This window comes from Dendrobates tinctorius, unplaced genomic scaffold, assembly GCF_039654945.1.
Source record: "Dendrobates tinctorius isolate UK_male_01 unplaced genomic scaffold, ASM3965494v1 ptg000028l, whole genome shotgun sequence".
NCBI lineage: Eukaryota > Metazoa > Chordata > Amphibia > Anura > Dendrobatidae > Dendrobates > Dendrobates tinctorius.
In genome coordinates this window covers 94,536,476-94,564,276 of record NW_027361696.1, presented here as the reverse complement: position 1 = coordinate 94,564,276, position 27,801 = coordinate 94,536,476, and the positions used below count along the sequence as shown (strand labels likewise).

Genomic DNA, 27,801 nt, shown 5'->3' with positions numbered 1-27,801 from the left:
TCGGGAGTGCTCCAGGTATCCAGGATCCCGATTCAGCTATTCTGTAAGCGCTATAACTATTCGGATAAGCTCTTATCCGAAGTTATTCGCTCATCCTTAATTATAAATTTTTATATAGCAAAACTACTGTAGCTGATCTCATATGTGGGTCAGTTCTGGTGGTGATAGTCCTTTTTTCCAGGAGCCTTCACAAGTCAAGTCAAGGAAATGACTGACATCTTTTAATATAAAAACTGCACAAAGAAACCAGTGGCCTTTAGACCTCAGTCAATGAAAGGATGAGGACAACTCTGTAATGGCACATAAGATCATTAATCAAAGCGTCCTATCAAGAAGGAAACTTCATGTTGCAGCTATGCAGATAGCTGCAAGCTCCACTAGATGGCAATAGAGTGGAAGGAGGACAGCACATCTGCAAGAGCAGACCTGCAGCGCTGCAGTGAGACTAACACCAGGTGGCAGCAGAGTAGTCAAATAAGCCGAGTTAAAACCAAGAACCAAGAAGTATCATTTCTCCTTGTGGAGAATGACATGCTAAGCATGTCGAGATGAGGAGACTTAAAGCCGCAATGCTCCTCTGGGAAATATGCTAATTATGCAAATTGTCAATGTTGACCCTTTAACTAGTCTTGTTACGTGACTTAGGATAAAAGCCAAGCCAGAATCTCAATTTGCAGACACTGTGTTTCGGGGTACCTCCCCTCATCAGTGCAAAGTGTGAGATCTGGTTTGGCTGTGAGAGAGGCGTCTGACCGATATCCAAGAAGTATCATTTCTCCTTGCTGAGAATGACATGCTAAGCATGTGAAGATGAGGAGACTTAAAGCCGCAATGCTCCTCTGGGAAATATGCTAATTCCGCAAATTGTCTCTTCAGAGAGGAAGAGGACTAGAACTCTAGTGCTCACACTTTGCACTGACGAAGGGCAGTGCCCCAAAACACAGTGTCTGCAAATTGAGATTCTGCCTTGGCTTTTATCCTAAGTCATGTAACAAGGCTCGTTAAAGGGTCGACATTGACTTTTAGGATCGCTACTTCCAATAGGTGGCACTAGAGTTCTAGCCCTCTTCCTCTCTGAAGAGACAATATGCATAATTAAAACCATGAACAGCACGCAGTACAAAGGGAAAAAGCAAGTACAGAGTCAGCGGAGAGCCAGAGGGTCAATACCAGTCCAAAGCAGAAGTACTAGGAGCCAGACAATAAGTCAGGTCAGAGCCAAAGCCAAGTCAAACATCGGGAAATCCAAAAACAAAGGGAAACACTAAGATGGGACGGGCAGAGAGGAAGGAACATACACGGGCAAAGTCAGTAAGCGCAGCAGGACAAATTAGGGTACTACCAGACTCAGATACCCACGCCATAGGTAGAAACTAAGAAACTATAACTGACATCACCTGCAGGATGCAGCGGGGAGAAATAGCCGACCTGTAACCAAAACGAGGCAAGGCAAAGTTAACCCCTGACATGACCAGACCGGGAAACGGGGCAGACAGTACTCAAAACCGGGTCTGGATCATGACACTGACATTATACTCCTTTATATATGGAAATGTCTTGGATGTTTCCAGAAGTGGAGACATTTCATATAAACTAGTGATCGCAGGCCACACGTTTCCATCAATCATTTGCTACTTACAGTCAGCCTTTGCCTAGCTTTAAATGACTATAAAGTGTTAATAAAGAATTGAATTTACCAATTCAGCAATGTAAATCATGAGAGCCAAGTTGTGCGGAGACACATCTCGGAGAGTTCAGCAATGAAGAAGCAACGAAGAATTGTGAATATACAGTAGCTTGTGATAAGGAAATAATATCAGATACATGACATAATCCATACATAAAGTTCTCTTCTCTTTTAAATTCATTTTACAGGTAAATTATAATAGAGTTCAAAGGTGAAGGAACTTCAAAAGTCTCATTGTACATGGGCAGACACTTCTATTATCACTTATCTTAAAAGAAGCAAAGGATTAGGCAGTTACTTGCCCAATCTTTTATCTTTAGACAGAGGCTTTCAGGAGTCAGTCTGCTTGTGTCTAAACCCATTAGACTGTGAAAAGATCTCATGTTTATAGGCCCGCATACACATTAGGCTAGGTTCACATGTCCACTAATCAGCCCTTAGAACAGATCCAGCAGCAATCCATTGACAAAAAAAGTTGTGCAGACTTTTTTGTCTGTCTAAAAAGAAGTAATCTCAACTGGAACCATTTTTTTTAAGTTGAAGTCTACAGAGCATAGATTCATTAATTCCCCATCCGTTTTTAATCCATTTGAAACTGAGCTCAGTAAGCAAAAAACAGATCCTTTTAGATGAAATAAAAATGGATAGGTAATCAATGGATTCTTTTTCCATATACTTCAATGTTAAAAATACTGATATGGTTAAAATCATTTTTTTAGGCAGACAAAAGGATTGGTGCTGAGATTCGTTCTTACCGATGATTACATGTGATCATAGCCTTAAAGTCAGTAGGAACCACTGATACTGATACTGGTGGAATCGGCTCAGTTTAATGTGTATGGTAACCTCAAGGGACAGAATGACCCAGATTGAGGAATTTTTGTGGAAGATCCTTTTATTCTCCATGGAAGAAAGAGTGTCTCTCTCAAAAACAAAACAGAAGCACTCACACAAGCCAAGCATCTCTGAATATGAGTGAGTCAGAGAAAATAATTAGTGTGCACTGGAGCCTACAAGACGACATTTCACTGGATTTTTCAGTTTAATCTAAGAAGCTCCTCAAATTGCACGTTTCAATGATCTGGAACAGTTTTCCTACTTTTTCTGCCCCCTCTAGTCTTAGGGTACACTTGGCGACCCACCATCGATCCCGACAACAATGCGACCTGGTAGGGATCGCTGGTGCATCGCTACGAGGTCGCTGGTGAGATGTCAGTCAGATCTCAACAGCGACACAGCAACGATACGACGGTCGTTGGGAACCTGTCTCTCAGACCTGTGGTATTGAGGTCGTTCGTCATTGTCCCTGTCAAACACAGCGATGTATGCTGGCCAGTGGGACACCAGCGATCAAAAAATGGCCCAGGACATTCGAGCACGATCAGCGACATTGCAGCAGGGGCCCGATCGCCGCTATGTGTCACACGTAGCGAGATTGCAGGCAAGATCGCTGTTGTGTCACAAAATCTCGCTAGCAATCTCGCTATGTGAGACAGGGGCATAAAAGTATTCTCCTTGGGAATAACGATGAAAACTTTCCTTTCAACTAATTGGGCATATACCAGATACTGTAACTTCACTGTTGGCATTTGCTTTTACTCCTCTATGACATAAATTCTGTCTAATACGTCCAGTTGGTTGAAGGGACACAGATGAAAAAAGATTCAAAATCAGTGGAATGGTGAAAATTACAGGAGGTAATAAATAAAAAAATCCAGTCAAAAGGGAAAAGTCTTCTTTAAGAGCACTTTAACATAGAACAATGCTCATAGACATTAGACAAAATTTGCAAAAAACAGATGTTTTTCGCCATTTCAAATGGTTATCTTGCATGAATTGACAATGTTTTTGCAGCCATAAATGAATAGCCACCAACTGCTTAAATTTTAATCTACGCTGTTGAATTTCTTTGGCTACTGGTTGACAACCTTGGTAACTTATCAGTAATTGCAAATCTGCGTGATGATCTAGTTATCTACCTTTGCTTTAAATACCATACTTTTTTTTCCTCCATGGAGATTCATAAAGAAAATGATCTACCACCAAGTTAAACTGGGGCTTCTTACTGACTTTGGTCTTACAAGTCAGCAATGTTCTAGACTAGTCATGCAACAGAAAACATTTTTTGTGACGTCTGCAACTTGCTTTGACGTAGTCTTTTTAGAGCTGACGATTCGAGAGACAAGGAGGACACCAGCGCGATAAGGTCTTATCCGATAAACAAAGGTGAATACGTGAAGGACATGGTGACTGCTCACATTTTGGGGTTGTATAACCCACAACTAAGGAATCAAAGCAATGACAGATGAAGCAGAACTCTCATGTCAGAGGAACCCATTGTGTGGACCAAGTGTTTGGAGGATTGAAGTGGTGATCTGTGCTGCTGATAATGTTTTCACAATTAAAATCCAGGTGACATTGTGCAGGATAGACGCATATCGAAGTTGGACTCACTTCTTCAGCAGGAGAACCACAATGTTGGTGTATATTAGTCCAACTTCGACACGTGTTGAGAATAAACTGCATTGTCTTTCCTGCCCAATATCTTCTAGATTTTTACCGTGAATACGTTATCAACAGCACAGAACACCACTTCAATCCTCCAAACACTTGCTAGAGCTGAGGTTTGGCTATACAAAACTTTACATGTTGCATGTGACTAACATTAAAGCCAAAGGACCAAAGTCATCTGGCACATGCGACTCGCAACATAATCCAGTTGCAGTCATTACACACAACGTCATAATACAACACCATGATCTTTATGTCAATCAACACATGCGTCTGTATGACTTTAGACTTACAATTTTTCAGTTGTAACATGTAAAAATCTACTCCAAGCTAAGATATAAGAAAATAATCTTCTCTGCAAAGGGTCCTCATAATCGAACAAGGGTGGTCATGCCATCTCATAAAAGTTAAGGACCCCCTATATAGTTTGAGGAGTCTACTGAAGAACTTATCACATTTTTAGTCTCTTGGGTATAACATGCATATCTTGGTCTTATGTAGAGTTAGTTTTGAATGAGCCATTCATGCACACCATCAACGTCTACATCAAAGTATTCTGAAGCGATCCACCAAGCCAAGGTTTTATTGACACAACACTGTTTTATCAAGATCCATGATAACTCAGAAAGAGTGGAGGTTGACATGGAATTAACTGGCACACTTTGTGATGGTTTTGTATAGCAATGTGATGGTTCTGTTGAGCTCAGCAATTACAGAATATCAGGCGAGATGTGTCGCAGGTATCTGGACTGGCTTGACGTGCACCTACAAGTTGAAGCCAGCTGTGGAATGATCACTATGAGCAGCTTCCATCGTACAAAAGGACATTGACTGTACAGTATTTTCTCTGGGGTGAATGCAGACTGGCACAGGTGGCGAGAAAATGCTTTGACGTAGGCTCACTTGTCTTACACAAGTGGAATTAGTGCTATTCAGGCTGCGTATCAAAACATTCTGCTTCATCGGGGAACATGAAAAGCTGATGGCTACAGTATCTCATGTTTGACCTTCTTATTTCAGGCACCGGAGTCTAAAGGACAAAATGTAGATGTCTCTTCCATGTCATCCATACAGTAACGCCACAATGAATTAAGCACGTACATTTTGCTGGAAAAATAGCAGAATACAATAACCCCAACCATATGCAATTCTGCAAATGGAAAATAGGATTTCCCAGCTTACCTCATCCACGGTTAGGGGCATACAGATCCGGTACTCCTTTACCAGCATCCTGGGCCCAGGGCTGGTTCTGTACTCAGGGAAAACTTTGCCAAGCTCTTTGTTTCCCTCACCTTCCAGTATGTGCCTTTTCTCAGCTGGGCTTCAGGCACACCTTTGCATGAAAGTGAAAAACTCCACCTACCACCACACACACAAAAATGTTAACTCATTGCTGACAAAAGCGATGGCTGGGGACACAAAAGTCTCCTGCAAAGCTCCCATGTACAGCCTGAAGCAGCTCTGACAGTGCAGTGCTCTTGTTTTCTGGATTCCCTCTCTTTCCTTCTCTCTCCCTCACATCCCCCCTCTCCCCTTTCCGTTTCATCACAATGCCTTCTTTTCCCTTTCCTGATTGATTTGTGACTTGTGCTTAAATGTTCATTTTCTCCTGCATTATTTATTAGTAGGGTACACAAGGAGCAGACAGCAGTCACTTAGGATTATTACTGCAGCCCCGCTGTATTTATGGAGCATTTACAATAATGGCATTTCTGGCACCTAATTGCTATATTTACGCCTCATATGCGCTACAAGTATCACAATGAGGGGGCCGTGGGAATGCCATTGATTCCGACTCTTGACAAATTCTTGTTTATTACTCAATATCCAGAGGCAAAGTCTCAGGTTTGTTTTTCAAAATCACACTGAGAGTGACAGCACTCCAAAAATCTGACCCAGATTTGACAACGAAACTGGGACAAAAATCAATGGCATATCGTGAATCCATACGCAAAATTAACCAATGCAATGGGGCGAGTCTGCTTAACGCAATTTTAAAAAATCCTTGCAGATTTCACATCTATAAGTAAATTATCATTTTTTTAGGCATTAATATTAAAGTCCTGTGCCATAGTTGTGTCGCATCTCCTCCTGTACCCGCTCATGCGATGTCTGCTTTTGTCACCAGGCACCATCATATTTATTCTGTGAGGGGCGCTGATGATGGTGGAGATTTTGGGACTAGAACAGAGACACAGGCTCTGCACAGCAAGACTCGGGACGGCAGGTAGGCACCCACCTAGGGCGCTACCTCACCAACTCTATAGATGGGTAATGGGGGAAATGTGGCGGAGTGACGGCGCAATTTGCAAAAAAATAAACTACACAGGTGAGCAGTGTCAGTGAGTTACTGAAACCACTCTCCTACCATCTGCACCCCCGGCCATTGTTCCATCCCAACATTCAGTTGTATTCATGTCTTCAAGAGTACATACAGTGGGTACGGAAAATATTCAGACCCCTTTAAATTTTTCACTCATCGTTTCATTGTAGCCATTTGGTAAATTCAAAAAAGTTTATTTTTTTTTCATTAATGTACACTCTGTACCCCATCTTGACTGAGAAAAACAGAAAGGTAGAAATTTTTGCAAATTTATTAAAAAAGAAAAACTGAAATATCACATGGTCATAAGTAATCAGACCCTTTGCTCAGTAGAAGCACCCTTTTGAGCTTGTACAGCCATAAGTCCTCTTGGCAATGATGCAACAAGTTTTTCAACCCTGGATTTGGGGATCCTCTGCCATTCTTCCTTGCAGATCCTCCCCAGTTCTGTCAGGTTGGATGGTCAACTTTGGTGGACAACCATTTTCAGGTCTCTCCAGAGATGCTCAATTGGGTTTAGGTCAGGGCTCTGTCTGGGCCAGTCAGGAATGGTCAGAGTTGTTCTGAAGCCTTTCCTTTGTTATTTTAGCTGTGTGCTTAGGGTCATTGTTTTGTTGGAAGGTGAACCTTCAGCCTAGTCTAAGGTCCAGAGCCCTCTGGAAGAGGTTTTCATCCAGGATATCTCTGCATTTGGCCACATTCACGTTTCCTTCAATTGCAACCAGTTGTCCTGTCCCTGCAGCTCAAAAACACCCCCATAGCATGATGCTGCCACGACCATGTTGCACTGCTGGGATTGTATTGGGCAGGTGATGAGCAGTGCCTGGTTTTCTCCACACATGCTGCTTAGAATTATCACCAAAAATTTCTATCTTCATCTCATCAGACCAAAGAATCTTATGTCTCATAGTCTGGGAGTCCTTCATGTGTTTTTTAGCAAACTCTATTCGGGCTTTCATATGTCTGGCACTGAGGAGAGGCATCCGATGGGCAACTCTGCCATAAAGGCCTGACTGGTGGAAGGCTGCAGTGATAGTTGACTTTGTGGAACTTTTCTCCCATCTGCATTAATGAGAAAAAAATGAACTTTTTCGAATTTACCAAATGGCTGCAGTGAAACAAAGAGTGAAAAATTTAAAGGGGTCTGAATACTTGCGTACCAACTGTAGAAGGGAAGATCTGTGTGTCAGGATAACAGGGGCAGAGGAGCATTGAACAGCACCCTGCTTCAATGCTTAATTTAGCAGGCTGCACACTACTTTCAGGCTGCAGTCTGTAGGAGTCTTGTACCACACAGGGTACATCATGTGGCGCAATAACAATGCTGCATCACACTGCCTGCGTCCCCTGTTACACAAAATAGGAGCTAAGACAGAGGCTGGGGAGCACAGCTAACCTGGATTAGGTGAGTATAAGCTTTTAATTATTTAATTTAGCCTGAAAGTCGAATTATGTTACATTACACTGCATAGGGGCTATTGGGGAATAGCACACTTTATGGAGGCTATGGGAAACATCATACTATATGTGCGACTGTAGGCCTACATAATATTATATGGGAGGTTTTGGGAACATTATATTGTCTACAGGGGTCTCATACTGTATGGGATGCTTTGGGGCCATCATATTGTGTGGCGTCTGTGGGGATATAATACTGGGGGGCTGTGAGAGACATCATACTATATGGGGATTGTGAGGGACAACAAACTATAGGTCACTGTGGGGGACATCATACTATCAGGGAGCTATTTTTTTTGGGAGGCTGGAGATATTTTACTGTGTATAGGGGCGTAGGTGACATCATTCTGTATAGAGACTGTGGGGGATACAATACTGCGTATACAGGGGCTTCAAGGTGCATAACTGTATGAGGGCTTTGGGGACATTATATTGTGTTTCGGCTATGGGGGTATTACGGCACGGGCGGATGCAGGGACCACCATACTGTATTGGGGTTGTGGTGATTATCATACTGTATGGTGGGCTGCTTTGCATGGGGGGAAATGTAGAGGTCTTCATCTCTATGGGAGGTTGTGACACCATTATATTGTATTTAGGGCTGGTAGGGCCACCACAATGTATAGGGGGCTGTAGGGAACATTATACTGATGGCATAATACTATTACTGTGTAAGGGACTGTGGGGGCCAATTTATTGTGTTTAGAGTCCTTTGGTGGACATTATCTTGTATAAAAGAGGCTGTCGCGGTCTTCATATCTACTATATAATTGTCTAATTCTGTCTGTCTGTCCGTAATGGAAATCCCACGGCGCTGATTGGTCGCACCCAGCCAGTCGCAACCAATCAGCGCATTCGAACGACGCACGCCTCCGTCGGGAGATTTGAGGAGCGGAGAGAGAGAGATTCTAGAATACCCGATGCGTTAGAATCGGGCCACCATCTAGTTATATATAAGAGGCTGTGGTGGACATCATACATTTTATAGGGGGCTGTGGTGGATATCATACTTTATTAGGCTGTGGTGACTGCGACGCCCACCGTGGGATACTCGGTCCAGGTCAGACAGTTCTCCCGGGGGTTGTCACAGCAGCAGGGACCCAGTCACTGGCCCTGGCAGTGCAATAAAATGCTGAGGGGGAAAGTTTATAGAGGATTTAACGTGACGCCACCTGTGGTGTTCAACAATGGATGGCCGACGCTGCTTAAGGAGTCCATTGGGACCGATGGTGACGCAGCTGGGATGGTTCTGCTCCCCACAGGTGGAACGGGACCCCAGGGCTACCGATACTATTCTTATAAGGGATCGTGGATGTTTGGGTGCAGGACTGAGGGAGTGAGGAGTGACTCAAGACTCAGGGGTTGTGGTTTCCTTTACCTTTACTTAATGGTACGAGGTGCAGACTGGAGCACTGATAACAGATGGTAATGGAGATCTGGGCAGCCTGGAAGCAATTTAGGGTCCTCCAGATTTAGCTGCAGGGACTTCTGTACCCGAGCAGCCACAGACTCCAGCGTCCAGTTTCCAGCACTCAGCTCTGGGGTGAGCTTGGTTACAGCTCCACTCTCCAGGTTCTCCTCGACTTCCCTCTTCTCCCTCACTGCTCTCCCTCTCACTCTCTCTCCCAGACTCCTCATCCCACCTCCAGGCCAGACCTTATAGGGAAGCTCCCCTGAAACCAGGTGTTAGATCTCTCCCTTCTGGTCTGGAGTCAGGAAAAGTGTTGGATGCTGGTGTTACCTGGTAAGGGGACCCCTCCTTGCTTCCAGGCATGTCATCCAGGCAATGCCACTGTGGCAACCGGACTCCTGAGGTGCCACATGACCATTCTGTATGGGGGGCTGTAGTGACCATTATATTGTGAGAGAGCAGTGTTAGGACTAAGAGGGAAAAGTTTGGAGAGGACAGCATGATTGGCAGTATGTGGGCCAGGTGCAAAGAGGGGTGAAAGTATGGCTAGTGAGATGGGGCAACATGGAATGGTGGCACAGTATAGAAAGGAGTTAACATGGCAGGTGGACAATGTGGAGCTATAGAGAGTGTGGTGGGAAACAGTGGAGAGAGGACAGCCTTAGCATAGGCCATGGTTAACTAGGGTGAATGGTGTGTTGGTAATAACATATAAGAGCGGAAAATGTGGTAGTTCTAACTGTTAAGGGAAGATGCTGTGGTAGTTATTGCTCATAAGAGTGGACAGTGTGGCAATTATAGCTCATAAGCAATGGACAGTATGGAGCCCATATGCCATAAGAAAGGAAGCACACTGTAGTGCCATAACATGCAAACATGAGAAATGAAAAATGAATTCCATTACTGCATTAGGAGTATGAAAAATTGAGAAAGTTTAGAGCATAAAATGGCCAAGTTATGTGTACCTGGAACCACGGTAAGGCATTTCCCGTTTTCCAGGACCCTATCTATGCCAACTAAGACTGAAGTCTCTATCTGAATGGGAACCTATGAAAAATTCTCTGTTTAGACTGAAGTCTATATCTCTGTGGAGGGGAAGTGGCTCTGCTTTGATTAAAACCGCCTGCAGCTAACAGGTGGAGTGCTCAGTCAGAATGTAAATGAATACAAATTTCAAAAACTGACCGTCACATCCAAGCAAAAGCATAGTGTGAACAGGTGCTTAACCTAGAGTCACCAACTCATATACATTCATACAAAAAAGGAAGCACACTGTAGTGCCATAACATGCAAACATGAGAAATGAAAAATGAATTGCATTACTGCATTAGAAGTATTAAAAATAGAGAAAGTTTAGCGCATGGTGTGATGGTAATAACACATAAGGGCGGAAAATGTGGTAGTTATAACTGTTAAGGGAAGATGCTGTGGTAGTTATTGCTCATAAGAGTGGACAGTGTGGCAATTAATAGCTCATAAGCAATGGACAGTGTGGAGCCCATATGCCATAAGAGGCTTCTTTAGGGACATATATTTTTAAACAGAGATCAGTATAAGAAAACTTTTATTTTTAATGGTCCTGTGGTGAAATTTGATGCAAAAGGCTGCAGAAGCAGGACGTCTGCAGAGATGACCAGTGGATGTGAAAAATCATCTTGACATCTGAGCAAGATTTACAATCAAAGCATAGAAGTCACCTATAAGATACTTAGATGAAAATTTGTATTTGTAACATAGTAACATAGTTATTAAGGTTGAAGGAAGACTTTAAGTCCATCTAGTTCAACCCATATCCTATCCTAACTTGCCCTAACATGTTGATCCAGAGGAAGGCAAAAAAACCCCATGTGGCAAACAGTAAGTTTCACATTGGGGAAAAAAATTCCTTCCCGACTCCACATACGGCAATCAGACTAGCTCCCTGGATCAACGCAATATGAAGGAAACTTGTGTATATTGACTACTAGTGATGAGCGAGTATACTCGTTGCTCGGGTGATCTCCGAGTATTTTGGCATGCTCAGAGATTTAGCTTTCCTTGCCTCAGTTGAATGATTTGCCACTGCTAGACAGCTTGAATACATGTGTGGAATGCCTCTTTGTTAGGGAAATTCCACATGTATTCAGCCTGTCTACAAGTCGCACATCATGAAGCTGAGACAACGAAAACTAAATCTCCGAGCACGCCAAAATACCCAAGCAACGATGCTACTCACCCATCACTATTGACTACATTTTATCAATACTATGGTTCATCTACGGTCCGCAGTCTGATAATGGTAACAACTTCCAGCATCCCCTTACTGTTATCAAATGTATGAGGAAGCAGTGATACCTCACAAGAGCTCTTGCCGGATGTGACAATAGCGGGGAAAGACTGCCATCTGCTAGCTGAGCGCAATCAGGTGGAACCAATTTGTACGAGAAGAATTATAGAGGGTGCAGCTCTGTTTGCGGGACGTGGTCAGTTGACTCACAGTACAGGGATATAAAAGCCCTGAATGCAAACCGCAGGCAGATTTGGTGCCAAGATAGCAGACACGAACCTGGGATGCAACTGAGACCAGCATGACAGGCAACAGCGAGAAGTCTGTGCCACCAGGGTGCCGGTCACCATCTAGCAAGGTTCAGACTACGCTCGAGAAGATCTAGAGTTCCAGTCAAGACTACAACCTGCGTTCTACGCCAGACAAGACCCAGAGACCAGATATCGCTTGTGAAGAGCCGAGCCTGTCCTTTATGCTCCAGGCCCAAGAGACATTCGGCAATGCTCAAGCAGTGAAGATCCGCAAGAAGATGATGGCTAGAGAGGCACGCTCTCAATTGCAGAGGGTCAGTGCGAATGAATTTTGACATACAGTACCGAGGCAGGCCAGGGGCAGGACAACAGGTTGGGAGGGGGCGAGTTGTTGCATAGTAAGCTCAACACGCTTCAATAGACTTGTGACCTAGCAGGAAAACACAGTGACCCCCTCTAGGGCCAGAGTTAGGCTGGTTTCACATTTGCATATCTGTGCATAGCGTTTGATCCGCATAGATCCGCATGCGTCCATATCTTTAACATGGTGTACGCAGGGACATGCGTTTGCATGTGTTCGCTTGCGGATGCTTATGCATGCGTCGTTTCACAGTTTGCGGCAGTGTCCGGTGAACGCAACATGTTGCATTTTTTGAGGTGTCAAATATGCGTAGACATACACATGCGGATGGATGCGGATGAAGTGCGTCAAAACAACGCATTACTTTCTATGGGAACGCATTGGTACGCAAAGACATGCGTATGCATGCGTTCGATATGCACCCGTACTTCAGAATGAGCAGCTCCAGGAATTGGTTTCGCCCCCCACCAAAACAGAGGGATATAAAAGGGGGTGAGGACACAGCAAGTTCATTCAATCAAAAGACTCTGGATGCTATTACAAGGAAGTGGGTCTGCTGTAAAGACACTGGATTTCACACTGGATGTGAGTATAGAAGCTATGAAAATGCCTGTCTGTCTGTCTCTCTCACTGCAGTCTGTGTTCACTTCTGTCTCTCTTGCAGCCTTCTACAAAGGTGTCCTCAAGTGAAGACCAGAATGTCTCCCTGAGTGGACAGGAGACTGATGAAGTGAGGACATTTGCTACACTGAAAGGTATGTATTGACTGTCAATATGACTCATGTGGTAAAATCATGTATTTTCTTTACAGAACAGTTCCAGTGCGGAAGAGCAGGAGCAGTTGACTCGGGCCCAAGTTCCTCAGGTGGAAAGACAGGGTGTATGTATTCTTGAATGATTTTGGTTTAAGTGTTTTATCTTTACTAATGTGTTTCTTTGATTTCTAGGTTCCGCAACGTGAGGAAGGCACCATTGACAAGGACCTGCTGATAACGCTGATGCAAGAGCGAGTACCATTGTGAGACACCCATGATCGGCAGCACTCGGACACCGTGGTGATTAGACCACTCTGGGACAAAGTGGCCAGATGGTTGGACAAAGCCACGCCACAAGTCAGGAAGGATTTTCGAAAGTATTGCAATGTGGTCTGACACGGCAGTGAACCTGTAAAAGGTGCATTGTTTTCCAATTTCTTTTTTTTCCCCCTTCACAGTGGAGAGAGTAAAAGTCCGTTGGCGTTCGATGAAGGATCACTTCAATAAGGACAGGAGAGAGGAGATCCAAGTTCAAATTCGTGCTGTTCGAAAAATTTCCAAATTCAAGTACCATCGTAAGCTGTCCTTCCTGAGGCTTGCGGTTGGTCATCGAACGTAAGTATTTTTGTGTTGTAGTCCATGGTATAACATCTGAATTTTTATATTCCACAGGATAAAGTTTTTATTTTTTATAGTAATGTTTTTCATTTCTTTTCCACACAGAACCTGGAGCAGCACCACCGAACCTGGATCGTCCTCTGTTGGAACGCCCCCTCATCGATTATTCCCATACAAACGTTGGCCCATGTCTGAGTTTTTGAAAGTCTGGGAGTCATTTCCTCGTCCAAATGAGCCAACTTCCAGGGCGACAAATCGACAGTCAGCATCTGCAATCGCCATGAGAACAAATAGAGAAATATTTTTTAGAATTGAAATACTAGGTTCTGCTTCCATCAGGTTTCCTAATCTAAATGTGTTTGCCGTTCACAGCCCCCAAGCAGCATTTTGCAGTCAGAGTTCAGTTGTGGGTTGGGGGAGGAATTCCTCATGCAGAACTTCACATAATGCACGGCATGTGTCTCCAACAATCCCAGAAAGGGTGGACACTCCAAAGCGGATTGAAAATGTAGAGATGATAAGGTCTCTCCAGTAGCCATGAATCTGCGGAACAGAAAATGGGAAAAAAAACAGTACATGGCTTTTATAACAATAATATTAATGACACATGTTTCTTTTTCAAAATTACGTAGCACAGACGTTCCTCATAGGAATTGCTCAACGTAGTTGTGTGTCCTGCCTGGTGATAGATCCTCGAACACGTAGCAGCAAACCATCAAAGCTCTGTTTTTTAGTAAGTGTTGGTTTGCAAGATGCAGAGCAGGTGGCTCTGCAACATCCAGCTGATGTGTGCAGTCAACACAGAGACAAGGGAAGTGAATGCCTGGTGCCCCTTTACTGTGACACGGTGGTGCAGTCGCCCATGGCAACTGGTCTCTGATGCGGACTGTTTTGACGTCCTGGCTGCAATCCGGAGGATACCGTTTGCTTATCATTTGTGAGTTTTTTGGGCATTAAAGACATTTTGCTTTGCACTTTACTGGTCTACTGTCTCATTACCGCATGGTGTGAACACCGCCGCACTACATATGGTATGTGCCGACGTTCCGGAACTGGCAGTGCTTATGACGCAGTGCATGTTCGCTGCGTCCAAAGGTCTGCTGTTTATTGAATGCTGGTGAATTTGCATGTGTTCACTGAACCATGCGGATTCACAGCGTCCAATAGATTGTATGAGTGAAATTTTGCTTGTGATGACTCGCGTCTCAGCAAGAGAAATTGAAATGCTGTGTTCTGGAGAGATGCATCTCATGTTTGTCTCCACGCGTGAGCCACGGGCATCTCTTGACACATAGTGAGCATGGGATTTCTTTAAATCCCATGCACTATGGTGTAACAGCAGGTCATTGCGGGTAGGACACTGCACAAGAATGCAGCATCCAAACCACAACGTTTACTGATCAAATGCACATATCCTAAGGTCATGTGGATTGGATCTAATATGTGTACTTTTTATTTTGCTTATGATTTAAATGTAATAACATTTATTCTATTTTAAAAAAATATTTTTTCAAATTTTTAGTAGAAAACTATAGTTTTAAAATTTTTTTTATGGATGTTTTATATAGGAGTGTTAACATGGGTGCAGTGTTTCGACACGTGACGCTCACACTTGATACTGCATAAATCGAGATGTTTTGAAAATTCTGTTCCCATTTTCCATATCATTAACATGTCTTGCCATTAATAAGGTTATTATCCCCATCACGACATATGATGTACAGTTACGTCATATATTGTGCCCTTGTGAAGCAGGTAAACGTATGCAGTAACACAGAAGCGCAGAGCAAGGGTAACAAGGGTGCAGTTTAATTAACACAGTAGGGGTTCTCCTTGCAGGGAACCAACAAGGGGTTAAACAGGGTTTAATAAGCTAAAGAACAGTATACTTAAGGCCACAGTCTATGCAATTAACTGTTTCACTTATCGTGAGTCCATTGCTGTCCACTACTCCAAAAACGAAAGGGAAAAGCTGTATGAACGCAGTCTTGGGCCGGTCGTGTTCAACCATTTGCACCTGCTGGCCAGATCCAGAGATGAAAAGTACTTCACCTTTCCTAAGGCAGAAATAGATTCCTCAATTCTGGGCAATGGATAGGAGTTCCGCACTGTACAAGCATTCAGTCATCTGTAATCGACAAAGAAGTGTAGGGACCCATCCTTTTTCCCAACTGAAACGATGGGAGCCTCACACGGACTCTGACTTTCCCTTAAGACTCTACCCTGAGGCATGTGGGCCAGCATCTCCTTTACTTCTTTATACATCTGAGGAGGTATCTGTCGATATCTTTCCCGAACTCGTGCAGCACTTCCCGTGGGAATTTCATTGGTGATAGCTTGAGTGCGCCCGAAGTCATCTTCATGGCGGGCAAAGACCTCTTCATATCATTCTAACACAGCTTCCACCAGTTGTATCTGCTGAGGCAAGAGTCCCGTCAATTTTGCTCGCAATTGCTCCAAGATCCCACAGCCCTCCCTTATGCCTCCAGACAAGTGTTCCAGTGCCATGGTAACGGCCAGTGTCCAGGGATCGCTTTGCATGACTGCTAATTGCACTGCCTCAGGTTGCACCACTTCTTCCAGCATTCCCAGGACCTGAGCCACTTCACTCCTAGGTGAGAGGGTAAGGCTATCTTCTCCAAGGTTGACGCACCACAATACAACATTGCCGTCATGGACTGTGGCCAGTGTCCAAGCTATGAGTAGTCCGGGGGGTACCAGATCCATCGATCTTGGCTCTATCTGCACTTTCAACCCCTCGAGGGGCGTACAGGCTCATACTGATAACGTGAGCACCGTCTGGCCAGGCGGTATAATAAGTTTAGCAGTGGCGGGAACCATCACCTTCCCCAGGACCTTCCCTCCACTTGATGCTTCCTGAGCCTGAGCAGCTCAAATCAGTTGCTGGAATACCTTTCTTTGAGGAGTTTGTGGGCTCCACAGGTACAAAAAAGGCCTCTTGCAGCCTGTTACCGACATCACCGGCAACCAACATGACCCCTTTTCAGTCTACATCCTTCCCACACACTTGGATCTTCATCCAGACCACCCCTGTGACCAGGATGGGCAACTGGTTGGCTGTTGTTAATCTGATTACTGGGCTCCACTCTTGCCACGCCACTTCCAGAAAATGATGCTGGAAATATGCTTCTGGCATTGTGGTCACTTGTGATCCGGTATCAATTAAGCAATGAATTGCTCGCCCATTCACTTCTGCCCAGACAGTAGGGCTTGTAGAGATTAAACGTCCAGGACTCCTGTCTCTCCTCCTTGATCTATCAGGTTCTGTGCTGCATCCCCCAGCCATGGAACCTAATAGTTTAATGGCTGCCGTGGTAGGGACCTTCCCATCTCGAACATCCCCCTGCATAGTGTCCAGAGTTCCCACAACGGAAGCAAGTCAGATTCCATTCTGCACAGGGTTGACAGCTCCCTGGTGAGGCTCGACAAACAAGCGGGACTCTGAATCACTCCTATCTCTGGTCGTGTTTTGGGCTACAGTGGGGACTCTTCTAAGGCTGGACCACTCTTCTTGCATATTCCGTATTTCATTCCAAATTTCCTGGGCGCACTCTGGTTCACCTGCGGGCAGTGTGGGTAACTCATTACTCCAGACCATCCCTTCTAAGGCCCCCGTCCCCGTTCCTGCTCTCTCACTCGCGCTTCCGCTCCTATTTCTAGGAAGGTCATACGTGGTTTAGAACGCAAGCACTCTCGCAAAGCTTGTTTAAGCGGCGCATCCCTGAGGCCTGCCAAAACCGATCCCTCAGTATCACATCAGGGAGTCCCACTCCTATAGCCCCCACATCATCTTGCTTAACGATATGCGCATTCACCTCCTGCAATGCATTAATACACTAGGTGATAGACTCTCCTTTCCTCTGGACACAGTGGAACAGTCGCATCCATAACTCCCCAACATTGTTGGCATTCCCCCATGCATTTCTTCCAGCATGTGCATCACTTTGTCCAGAATATCCCACTCGTGGCGGGGGATAAACATAACAGAGCACCAAGCCTCACCATCCAGGGCCATCACAGCAATCTCTGCTTGCATAGAAGACATCATGGGGTGCATCCTCAATATGCTTTTAACCCGCTCGGTCCAGTCCCACAGCATTATATTACTCTATATTATATTATTATTATATTATTATTATATTACCTTGCAAATTTTGGGAGATTGCTGAGCATGGCCCGCAATGGCAAGCTAGACTTTGGGGCACTCATGATGGATTGGTCTGCTGCGTCTGTGTCCGAAGACTGCATCCTGCTGACTACGCCAAATGTAAAGCAGGTAAATAGTTGCAGTAACAAAGAGGCGCAGTGCAAGGGTTAACAAGGGAACAGTTTAATTAACACAGTGGGGGTTCTCCTCGCAGGGAGCCAACAAGAGGTTAAACATGATTTAGTTAAAAAACACGAAAAAGAATATATTTAAGGTCACAGTCTATGCAATTAACTGTTTACTTATCGTGAGTCCATTGCTGTTCACTACTCCAAAAACGAAAGTGGAAAGCCGGCTGATGCTAGTGCTGTGACCTTCAGATTTCCCTGCCCAACAGATCTGTGTGCACTCTTCTGGCGGCAACAGGCGGCCATCAGTTTGACCCATTGAGCCCCTAGTCCATCATGATGCCTTGCAGCCAGGAGTCCTTTACCACTATCTCCTGCTCAGCGTGCTCTGCAGTCAGGAGTTTTGCACCACATTCTCCCACTTGGTGCACTCTGCAATCAGGAGATCTGCACAAAACCCTCCCGTTCAATGTGCTCTGCAACCAGGAGTCCTGCACGACACTCTCCCGTTCGGTGTATGCTGCCTTTGTTCCCTCTCTCTAGCGCACGGTCTAACTCTGCCCACAGCGAGCAGCAGATCCCTTCTCTCTCTTCTCTCCAGCGGGAACTCTCTGCATATTCCCACGCTAAACCCGCTGTCTTTCCCTCGCTTATCATGACCCTTCTCTCTAGGTCATGGGTATTCCCCATCTCCTATTTCCTTCACCCCTGCAACATTGGATGTGGCATTGGCAGTTCTGGACCCGCTGTCTCATTTGTACCCACTGATTTTCCGAATGTGTCACCCTCATGAAGACCCCCCATTATTTATGCAGCTAATTTAGACGAGTGAGAACAATTTGACGCCTAATTTTCCCTGCTTCAGGAAATTTCAACCTTTGCTGACAGATTTAAAAAAACTGATTCCTTGCTTAGACAAGTTTGTGTTCAGCCTTTTGTCAGAGGCACCTTCGGGGGGACTACTCCTGGCATCCTCCAAACCAGGATTCTTCTATCAGACACTCAGACAACTTTCATGCCATTTTTGGGCATTTTAAAGTGCTTTTTTTATCACTTATTTGACACTTGGCATGATGGTGCATAAAAATCTCAGGCTTGAATGCTTGGCCATAAAACGCCTTAAAGTATGTAATTAATTTATCAGGTAATTCCTGCACAATGGCCTACAGGTGCAATACATGATCATGATTAATGTACACCTTATAAGCCCTGTTCCCTGGGATGAGAACAAAAACACTTTTCACTGTTTTTTCCAGGACATAAAGCCTCATCTGTTTTCCATGTGGCACCAGTTTTACCTATTCAAGCATACACTGAAGAACCGCAGCACCAGACACAGTCTGATATTAGATTTATCACTGTTTTACGTAAAGGTAAAAACAAACACAGAACCTTTTCCCTCAACAATCCCTTTAGGATATGAAAACTGGACAATGAGAAAAATTGTCCAGCTTGTTGTAAAATAACAAATTAAACCATACTCACCTCACTAGTTCTTACATCTCATCTTCCAAGAGAGCCCGAGACCACCAAGTTCTCTGTGCTGTCTAAAGGATTACTGTATATATCCTGTTATTGCAGGTATCCTGTAGCCACATGTAGCCAGAACAGGATATACAAAGACCAGCTGTATACATCCTGTTCTGGCCGAATGGACGCTGGACCGTTGAGAACATTGACTGGTTGAAGCTGTCAAATGCTGTCCATATTAGTCAGGAAATATAAAGACTGTGGAGGTAGTAGGGCAAGTATTATGTCCTATTTTTCTGTTTTTAAGTAGAGTTGGGCAAAACGGGTCGGTCATATTCAAAAGTCGCCGACTTTCGCTGAAGTCGGGTTTCATGAAACGAAACCCGACCATAGCGTGAGGTTGGCCACGAGGTCGGCGACCAGAGCGCCAAAGTCGCGTTTCAAAAGATGCTTCCAGCGCCCTTTTTCAGTCAATGATGGAGGACGCACACCGTGAGCAACGCGATGACATAGGCATCGGTCACCACCATCTTTGAGAAGGGCATGCAAGTAATTGGCTGGCTTTGTGTGGCATCACAGGGGCTATAAAAGGGCGTGCACGCCGACCGCCATCTTACTTCCGCAGCAGGCAACGACATCGCAACAGCTGTTATCTGGCAGAACCGTAGCAGTCCAAAAACGTGTTACAAAAACCAAAAGAGTTGCAGGACAGCTTGGCCAGATGGTCAGATTAGCACAGCGTGCAAGGTCTCAAAATGTCTTCCATAGTAGGAAGAGTGCAGTGTGGCACTTTTTTGAACAAAATCCTAATGATCAGGCAAAAGTTATCTGTAAGAAGTGCGCAAAGACATTTAGCCGAGGGAAAAATCTGAGAAATTTGAATACCAGTTGCATGCTTAGATATTTAACCACCATGCCCTTGCAAGTGTGGATGGACTAGCAAACCTCACATTCCACATGTGTACCTGCTCCGAATGAAGGTTAGCACACCACCAGCAGCAAATGTCAAGGTGTCATCGCAAGGGCAAAGCAGTCTTGGAATCACAATGTTATAGCTACGAAAGACTGAATCTAGGCCATCAGCAACACAACCAACACCATCACCATCACCAACCCTCTCTCAGTCCGCCATGTCCATCGCTAGTTCCACCATATGCAGCTCTCAAGTCCAGCTCACCCTACCAGAGACTCTGAGTAGGACAAGAAAGTACTTATCCTCTCATCCATGTACACTAGCTTTGAACGCCCACATTGCCAAACTAATCTCGTTAGAGATGATGCCTACCAGTTGGTTGAAAGCAAAGCTTGCCGCGAGCTCCTGGCCTACGCAGTACCACGCTATGACCTACCCAGTCGGCACTTCTTTTCGCGAAAAGCCATCTCAGCCCTCCACGTGCATGTGAAAGACCGCATTGTCAATGAACTCAAGCAATCAGTGAGTGGAAAGGTGCACCTCACAACAAATGCATGGTCCAGTTGGCATGGCCAGGGCCGTTACGTGTCCATCACTGCGCACTGGGTTAATGTAGTGGATGCAGGGTCCACAGGGGACAGCGGCGGTGGGCTGCCTAGCCTACGGTATAGGAAACAGTTGGCTGTAGGCGTTCGACCCTCCTCCTCCTCCAGAAGCGAAAGCTCGTCCACAGAGCGCAGTCGTACGAGCACTCCATCCGCAGCTGCCAGTGTTGTACATGAGGTGTCCCACTATCGAACAGCTAGTGGTAAGCATCAGCAGGCTGTGTTGAAGATGATGTGTTTGGGAGACAACAGACACACCACGGAGGTACTGGCCGACTACTTGCAGCGACAAACTGAGTCATGGCTGGGCAGTCTACATCTTAAGGCAGGTAAGGTAGTTAGTGATAACGGCCGGAATTTTGTGGCAGCCATAGCCCTTTCAAAACTCAGACACATACCTTGCCTGGCTCACACCTTGAACCTGGTGGTGCAGTGCTTCCTCATTAATTATCCGGAGTTTACACCCCTGCTCCATAAGGTGCGAAGACTGTGCTCGCACATCCGCTGGTCGCCCGTACACTCCAGTCGTATGCAGAAGCTGCAGCGATTGCTCCACCTTCCCAAGCACTGCCTAATTATTGACGTTGCAACAAGGTGGAACTCCACCCTGCACATGGTTCAGAGACTGTGCGAACAGAGGCAGGCTGTAATTCATTTGTGGGAGGATACACGGGCAGGCAGCTTGCAGGCAGACATGGAGTTGTCTGGAGTGGAGTGGTCGAAGCTGAAAGACCTCTGTAAAGTCCTTCAGTGTTTTAAGGAATGCACATGGCTGGTAAGCGCAGAGGACGCCATCATAAGCATGAGCATCCCACTTATGCGTCTGCTCATGCAAACTTTGACGCACATTAAGGAGCAGGTGTCTGCAGCCGAGGAGGAAGAGGAGGAGGGAAGCCTTGATGACAGTCAGCCATTGTCTGCTCAGGGAAGTCTCGTGGACGAGGTGGAGGAAGAAGAGGAAGAGGAGGAGGATGATGGGGACGATTATTTTGGGGAGGAGGATGCTTCTCAGGGGGCAAGAAAAAATGTTGGCGTGGCAAGGTCAGGTACAGGGTTTGTGCGTGACTGGAGGGATGTGGATTTGCCAGAAAGTGCTCCTCCACCCAGCACTCGCAGTGCATCATTGACACCTGGAACATTGGCCCACATGTCTGATTAAGCCTTGCAGATCCTAAAAAGGGACCCCCGCATTGCCAAAATGATGAACGATGACGACTACTGGTTGGCCAGCATCCAGGATCCACGCTATAAAGGCAAATTCCAAAACATCATGCCACAGGAGAACCTAGAGCTAATATTGGCTAACAAACAAGCAACTCTGGTAAACCGTTTGAGGCATTCCCAGCACACAGCAGCGGTGATGTTCTTCCAACAAGCCGTAGGTGGCAACATGAAAGACGTGTTCTTGGTGCACACAGCCGAAGTGACGTTGGACACAGGGGTTTCATGACCATATTATGAACTGATTTTTCAAGTACCGCTCACACGACTGGTAATACTGCATCAGTCGAAAGTGACAGGAGACAGCAATTGTCAACTATGGTAACAAACTACTTCTCCCATATCAATGTTCTCCCTCACCGGTAGTGTTGAGCGATACCATCCGATACCGTGCAGTATTGGATCGGATTGGATCGGACCGATACCCAAAAAGCATGGGGTATCGCCGATTCCGATACCGGAAGTCCCATTCAAGTCAGTGGGACAGAAATATCGGAATTAAAAAAACCCTTTCTTTACTTGCACATCCTGTTCTGGAGGGGGGAAGAGTGTGGGCGGTGCGTGGGCGGACACTGTGCATGTCTGTGTGTGCGGGCGGGGTCTGTGCGGGCCTGCCGGGGGTCTGTACGGGCCTGCCAGGGGTCTGTACGGGCCTGCCGGGGGTCTGTGCGGACTGCTGGGGTCTGTGCCAGCTGCCGGGGGTCTGTGCTGACTGCCGGGGGTCTGTGCGGGTCTGCCGGGGGTCTGTGCGGACTGCCGGGGGTCTGTGCCGGCTGCCGGGGTTATGTGCGGACTGCCAGTGCTCTGTGTGGACCTGCCGGGGGTCTGTGCGGACTGCCGGGGGTCTGTGTGGGCCTGCCGGGGGTCTGTGCGGACTGCCGGGAGTCTGTGCGGGCCTGTCGGGGGTTGTGTGTGTGTGCACTCATCGTCCGATGGGACTACAAGTCCCATCGGGCTATGCCTGCTACAATGACAGTGATTGACACATTAGCCAATGATGGGACAGTAGTAGTCCCATCATCCGGCTAATGTGCTGAATGTAAAAAAAAAAATGTACATACTACATACATACTACATATATACAACATTCATACAACATACATACATACTACATACTACATACATACTTCATATATACTACATTCATACAACATACATACTACATACATGCTACATATATACTACATTCATACAGCATACATACATACATACATACTACATATATACTACATTCATACAGCATACATACATACTAAATATATACAACATTCATACATACTACATACATACTACATATATACTACATTCTTACAACATACATAGTACATACTACATAGATACTACATTCATACAACATACATACTACATACATACTTCATATATACTACATTCATACAACATACATACATGCATACTACATACTACATACATACTACATATATACTACATTCATACTACATACATATATACTACATACTACATAGATACTACATTCATACAACATACATACTACATACATACTTCATTTATACTACATTCATACAACATACATGCATACTACATGCATACTACATACTGTATATACTACATTCATACAACATACATACATGTATACTACATACTACATACATACTACATATATACTATATTCATACAACATACATACTACATACATACTTCATTTATACTACATTCATACAACATACATGCATACTACATGCATACTACATACATAGTACATACTACATACATACAACATACATACAACATGCTACATACATGCAAAATACATACTACATACATACTACATAATAATACATATATACAACATTCATACAACATACATACATACTACAAACTACATACATACTTGATATATACTACATTCATACAACATACATACATACTACATACATACTACATTCATACAACATACATACATATTACATACATACTACATATATACTACATTCATACAACATACATACAACATGCTACAGACATACAAAATACATACTACATATATACTACATAGATACTACATACATACTACATATATACTACATTCATACAACATACATACAACATACATACTACAAATATACTGCATTCATACAACATACATACATAGTACATACTACATACATACTACATACATAAAACATGCTACAGACATACAACATACATACTACATACAATACATTCATACATTCATACAATACATACATATAGACATACAGTACATATAACATAGAGTACATACTCACCATCACTTGTCACTTTGTTCCCCAGAAGAAAGTGTCATCTATAAAAAATATAAAAAAAACAAACAAGCAATGTACTCCCTGATCCGCAGAAATCCACGAGTGTCCCACGACGATCTCCTGCACTGCATCACTGAGAGGTTACTATAGTTCACTGGTCTCACTTCATGGCAAAAGCGGCGTGGGAATTTCTCACACAGCAATGCCAAACATGAGACTAGGGACTATTTTTTTTCAGTGGTGGAGGAATACAGTGCGGAAGGATACCTACCTCCCGTCATTGTATTCCTGGGGCCCCTAGAGAGCGTTTGCATCAGCTGATGCTGCTGTTGTCCACGGGAGATCGTAGTATGTATGTATGTAGTATGTATGTAGTATGTATGTAGTATGTCTGTAGCATGTTGTATGTATGTTGTATGTATGTAGTATGTATTATGTATGTATGTTGTATGAATGTAGTATATATGTAGTATGCATGTAGTATGTAGTAGGCATGTATGTATGTTGTATGAATGTTGTATATATGAAGCATGTATGTAGTATGTGTGTATGTTGTATGAATGTAGTATATATGTAGTATGCATGTATGTATGTTGTATGAATGTAGTATATATGTAGTATGTATGTAGTATACATGTATGTATATTGTTTGAATGTAGCATATATCTAGTATGTATGTAGTATGTAGTATGCATGTATGCATGTTGTATGAATGTAGTATACAGTGGGGAAAAAAAGTATTTAGTCAGTCAGCAATAGTGCAAGTTCCACCACTTAAAAAGATGAGAGGCGTCTGTAATTTACATCATAGGTAGACCTCAACTATGGGAGACAAACTGAGAAAAAAAAATCCAGAAAATCACATTGTCTGTTTTTTTTTAATTTTATTTGCATATTATGGTGGAAAATAAGTATTTGGTCAGAAACAAGCAATCAAGATTTCTGGCTCTCACAGACCTGTAACTTCTTCTTTAAGAGTCTCCTCTTTCCTCCACTCATTACCTGTAGTAATGGCACCTGTTTAAACTTGTTATCAGTATAAAAAGACACCTGTGCACACCCTCAAACAGTCTGACTCCAAACTCCACTATGGTGAAGACCAAAGAGCTGTCAAAGGACACCAGAAACAAAATTGTAGCCCTGCACCAGGCTGGGAAGACTGAATCTGCAATAGCCAACCAGCTTGGAGTGAAGAAATCAACTGTGGGAGCAATAATTAGAAAATGGAAGACATACAAGACCACTGATAATCCCTCGATCTGGTGCTCCACGCAAAATCCCACCCCGTGGGGTCAGAATGATCACAAGAACGGTGAGCAAAAATCCCAGAACCACGCGGGGGGACCTAGTGAATGAACTGCAGAGAGCTGGGACCAATGTAACAAGGCCTACCATAAGTAACACACTACGCCACCATGGACTCAGATCCTGCAGTGCCAGACGTGTCCCACTGCTTAAGCCTGTACATGTCCGGGCCCGTCTGAAGTTTGCTAGAGAGCATTTGGATGATCCAGAGGAGTTTTGGGAGAATGTTCTATGGTCTGATGAAACCAAACTGGAACTGTTTGGTAGAAACACAACTTGTCGTGTTTGGAGGAAAAAGAATACTGAGTTGCATCCATCAAACACCATACCTACTGTAATGCATGGTGGTGGAAACATCATGCTTTGGGGCTGTTTCTCTGCACAGGGGCCAGGACGACTGATCCGGGTACATGAAAGAATGAATGGGGCCATGTATCATGAGATTTTGAGTGCAAACCTCCTTCCATCAGCAAGGGCATTGAAGATGAAACATGGCTGGGTCTTTCAACATGACAATGATCCAAAGCACACCGCCAGGGCAATGAAGGAGTGGCTTCGTAAGAAGCATTTCAAGGTCCTGGAGTGGCCTAGCCAGTCTCCAGATCTCAACCCTATAGAAAACCTTTGGAGGGAGTTGAAAGTCCGTGTTGCCAAGCGAAAAGCCAAAAACATCACTGCTCTAGAGGAGATCTGCATGGAGGAATGGGCCAACATACCAACAACAGTGTGTAGCAACCTTGTGAAGACTTACAGAAAACGTTTGACCTCTGTCATTGCCAACAAAGGATATATCACAAAGTATTGAGATGAAATTTTGTTTCTGACCAAATACTTATTTTCCACCATAATATGCAAATAAAATTAAAAAAAAACAGACAATGTGATTTTCTGGATTTTTTTTTCTCAGTTTGTCTCCCATAGTTGAGGTCTACCTATGATGTAAATTACAGACGCCTCTCATCTTTTTAAGTGGTGGAACTTGCACTATTGCTGACTGACTAAATACTTTTTTTCCCCACTGTATATGTAGTATGTATGTAGTATGTAGTATGCATGTATGTATGTTGTATGAATGTAGTATATGTGAAGTATGTATGTAGTATATAATATGTATGTATGTTGTATGAATGTAGTATATATGTAGTATGTACTATGTATGTATGTATGTTGTATGAATGTAGTATATATTTAGTATGTATGTAGTATGTATGTTGTATGAATGTTGTATATATGTAGTATGTATGTAGTATGTATGTATGTTGTATGAATGTTGTATGAATGTTGTATGTATGCTGTATGAATGTAGTATGTATGTAGTATATATGTATGTTGTATGAATGTAGTATATATCAAGTATGTATGTAGTTTGTAGTATGTATGTATGTTGTATGAATGTTGTATATATGTAGTATGTATGTAGTATGTATGTAGTATGGTTTGTTTTTTTTTTACATTCAGCACATTAGCCGGATGATGGGACTACTACTGTCCCATCATTGGCTAATGTGTCAATCACTGTCATTGTAGCAGGCATAGCCTGATGGGACTTGTAGTTCCATCGGACGATGCCTGCACACACACACAACCCCCGGCAGGCCCACACATACCCCCGGCAGCCGGCACAGACCCCCGGCAGGCCCGTACAGACCCCCAGCAGTCCGCACAGACCCCTGGCTGGCCCGTACAGACCCCCGGCAGGCCAGCAGAGACCCCCGGCAGTCCGCACAGACCTCCGGCAGGCCCGTACAGACCCCCAGCAGCCGGCACAGACCCCCGGCAGGCCCGTACAGACCCCCGGCAGTCTGCACAGACACCCGGCAGGCCCGTACAGACCCCCGGCAGGCCAGCAGAGACCCCCGGCAGTCCGCACAAACCCCTGGCAGCCGGCACAGACCCCCGGCAGGCTCGTGCAGACCCCCGGCAGGCCCGCACAAACCGCGCATCATGATGCGCACAGACCGCGCATCATGATGACATCATTTCAGCAGACAATCACAGCCAAGCCATTAGTTAACATGGCAAACACAACTGGCTCATTGCATTATGGGAGCTTCCGATTCTGGTATCCGATATTGTAAAAATATTG

General features: G+C 44.5%; 1 protein-coding gene across 1 annotated transcript in view; it reads right to left on the bottom strand.

Annotated features, from left to right (window-relative positions):
- Positions 1 to 5,676, bottom strand: part of LOC141085641 (cytoplasmic phosphatidylinositol transfer protein 1-like) — a 224,428-nt gene extending 218,752 nt beyond the window's left edge. The window contains exon 1 of the mRNA XM_073571180.1: positions 5,381 to 5,676. Within this exon, the coding sequence (XP_073427281.1) occupies positions 5,381 to 5,428 (48 nt within the window). The 5' untranslated portion in view covers positions 5,429 to 5,676. The remainder of the gene's footprint in view (positions 1 to 5,380) is intronic.
- Between the last annotated feature and the right edge of the window lie 22,125 nt (positions 5,677 to 27,801).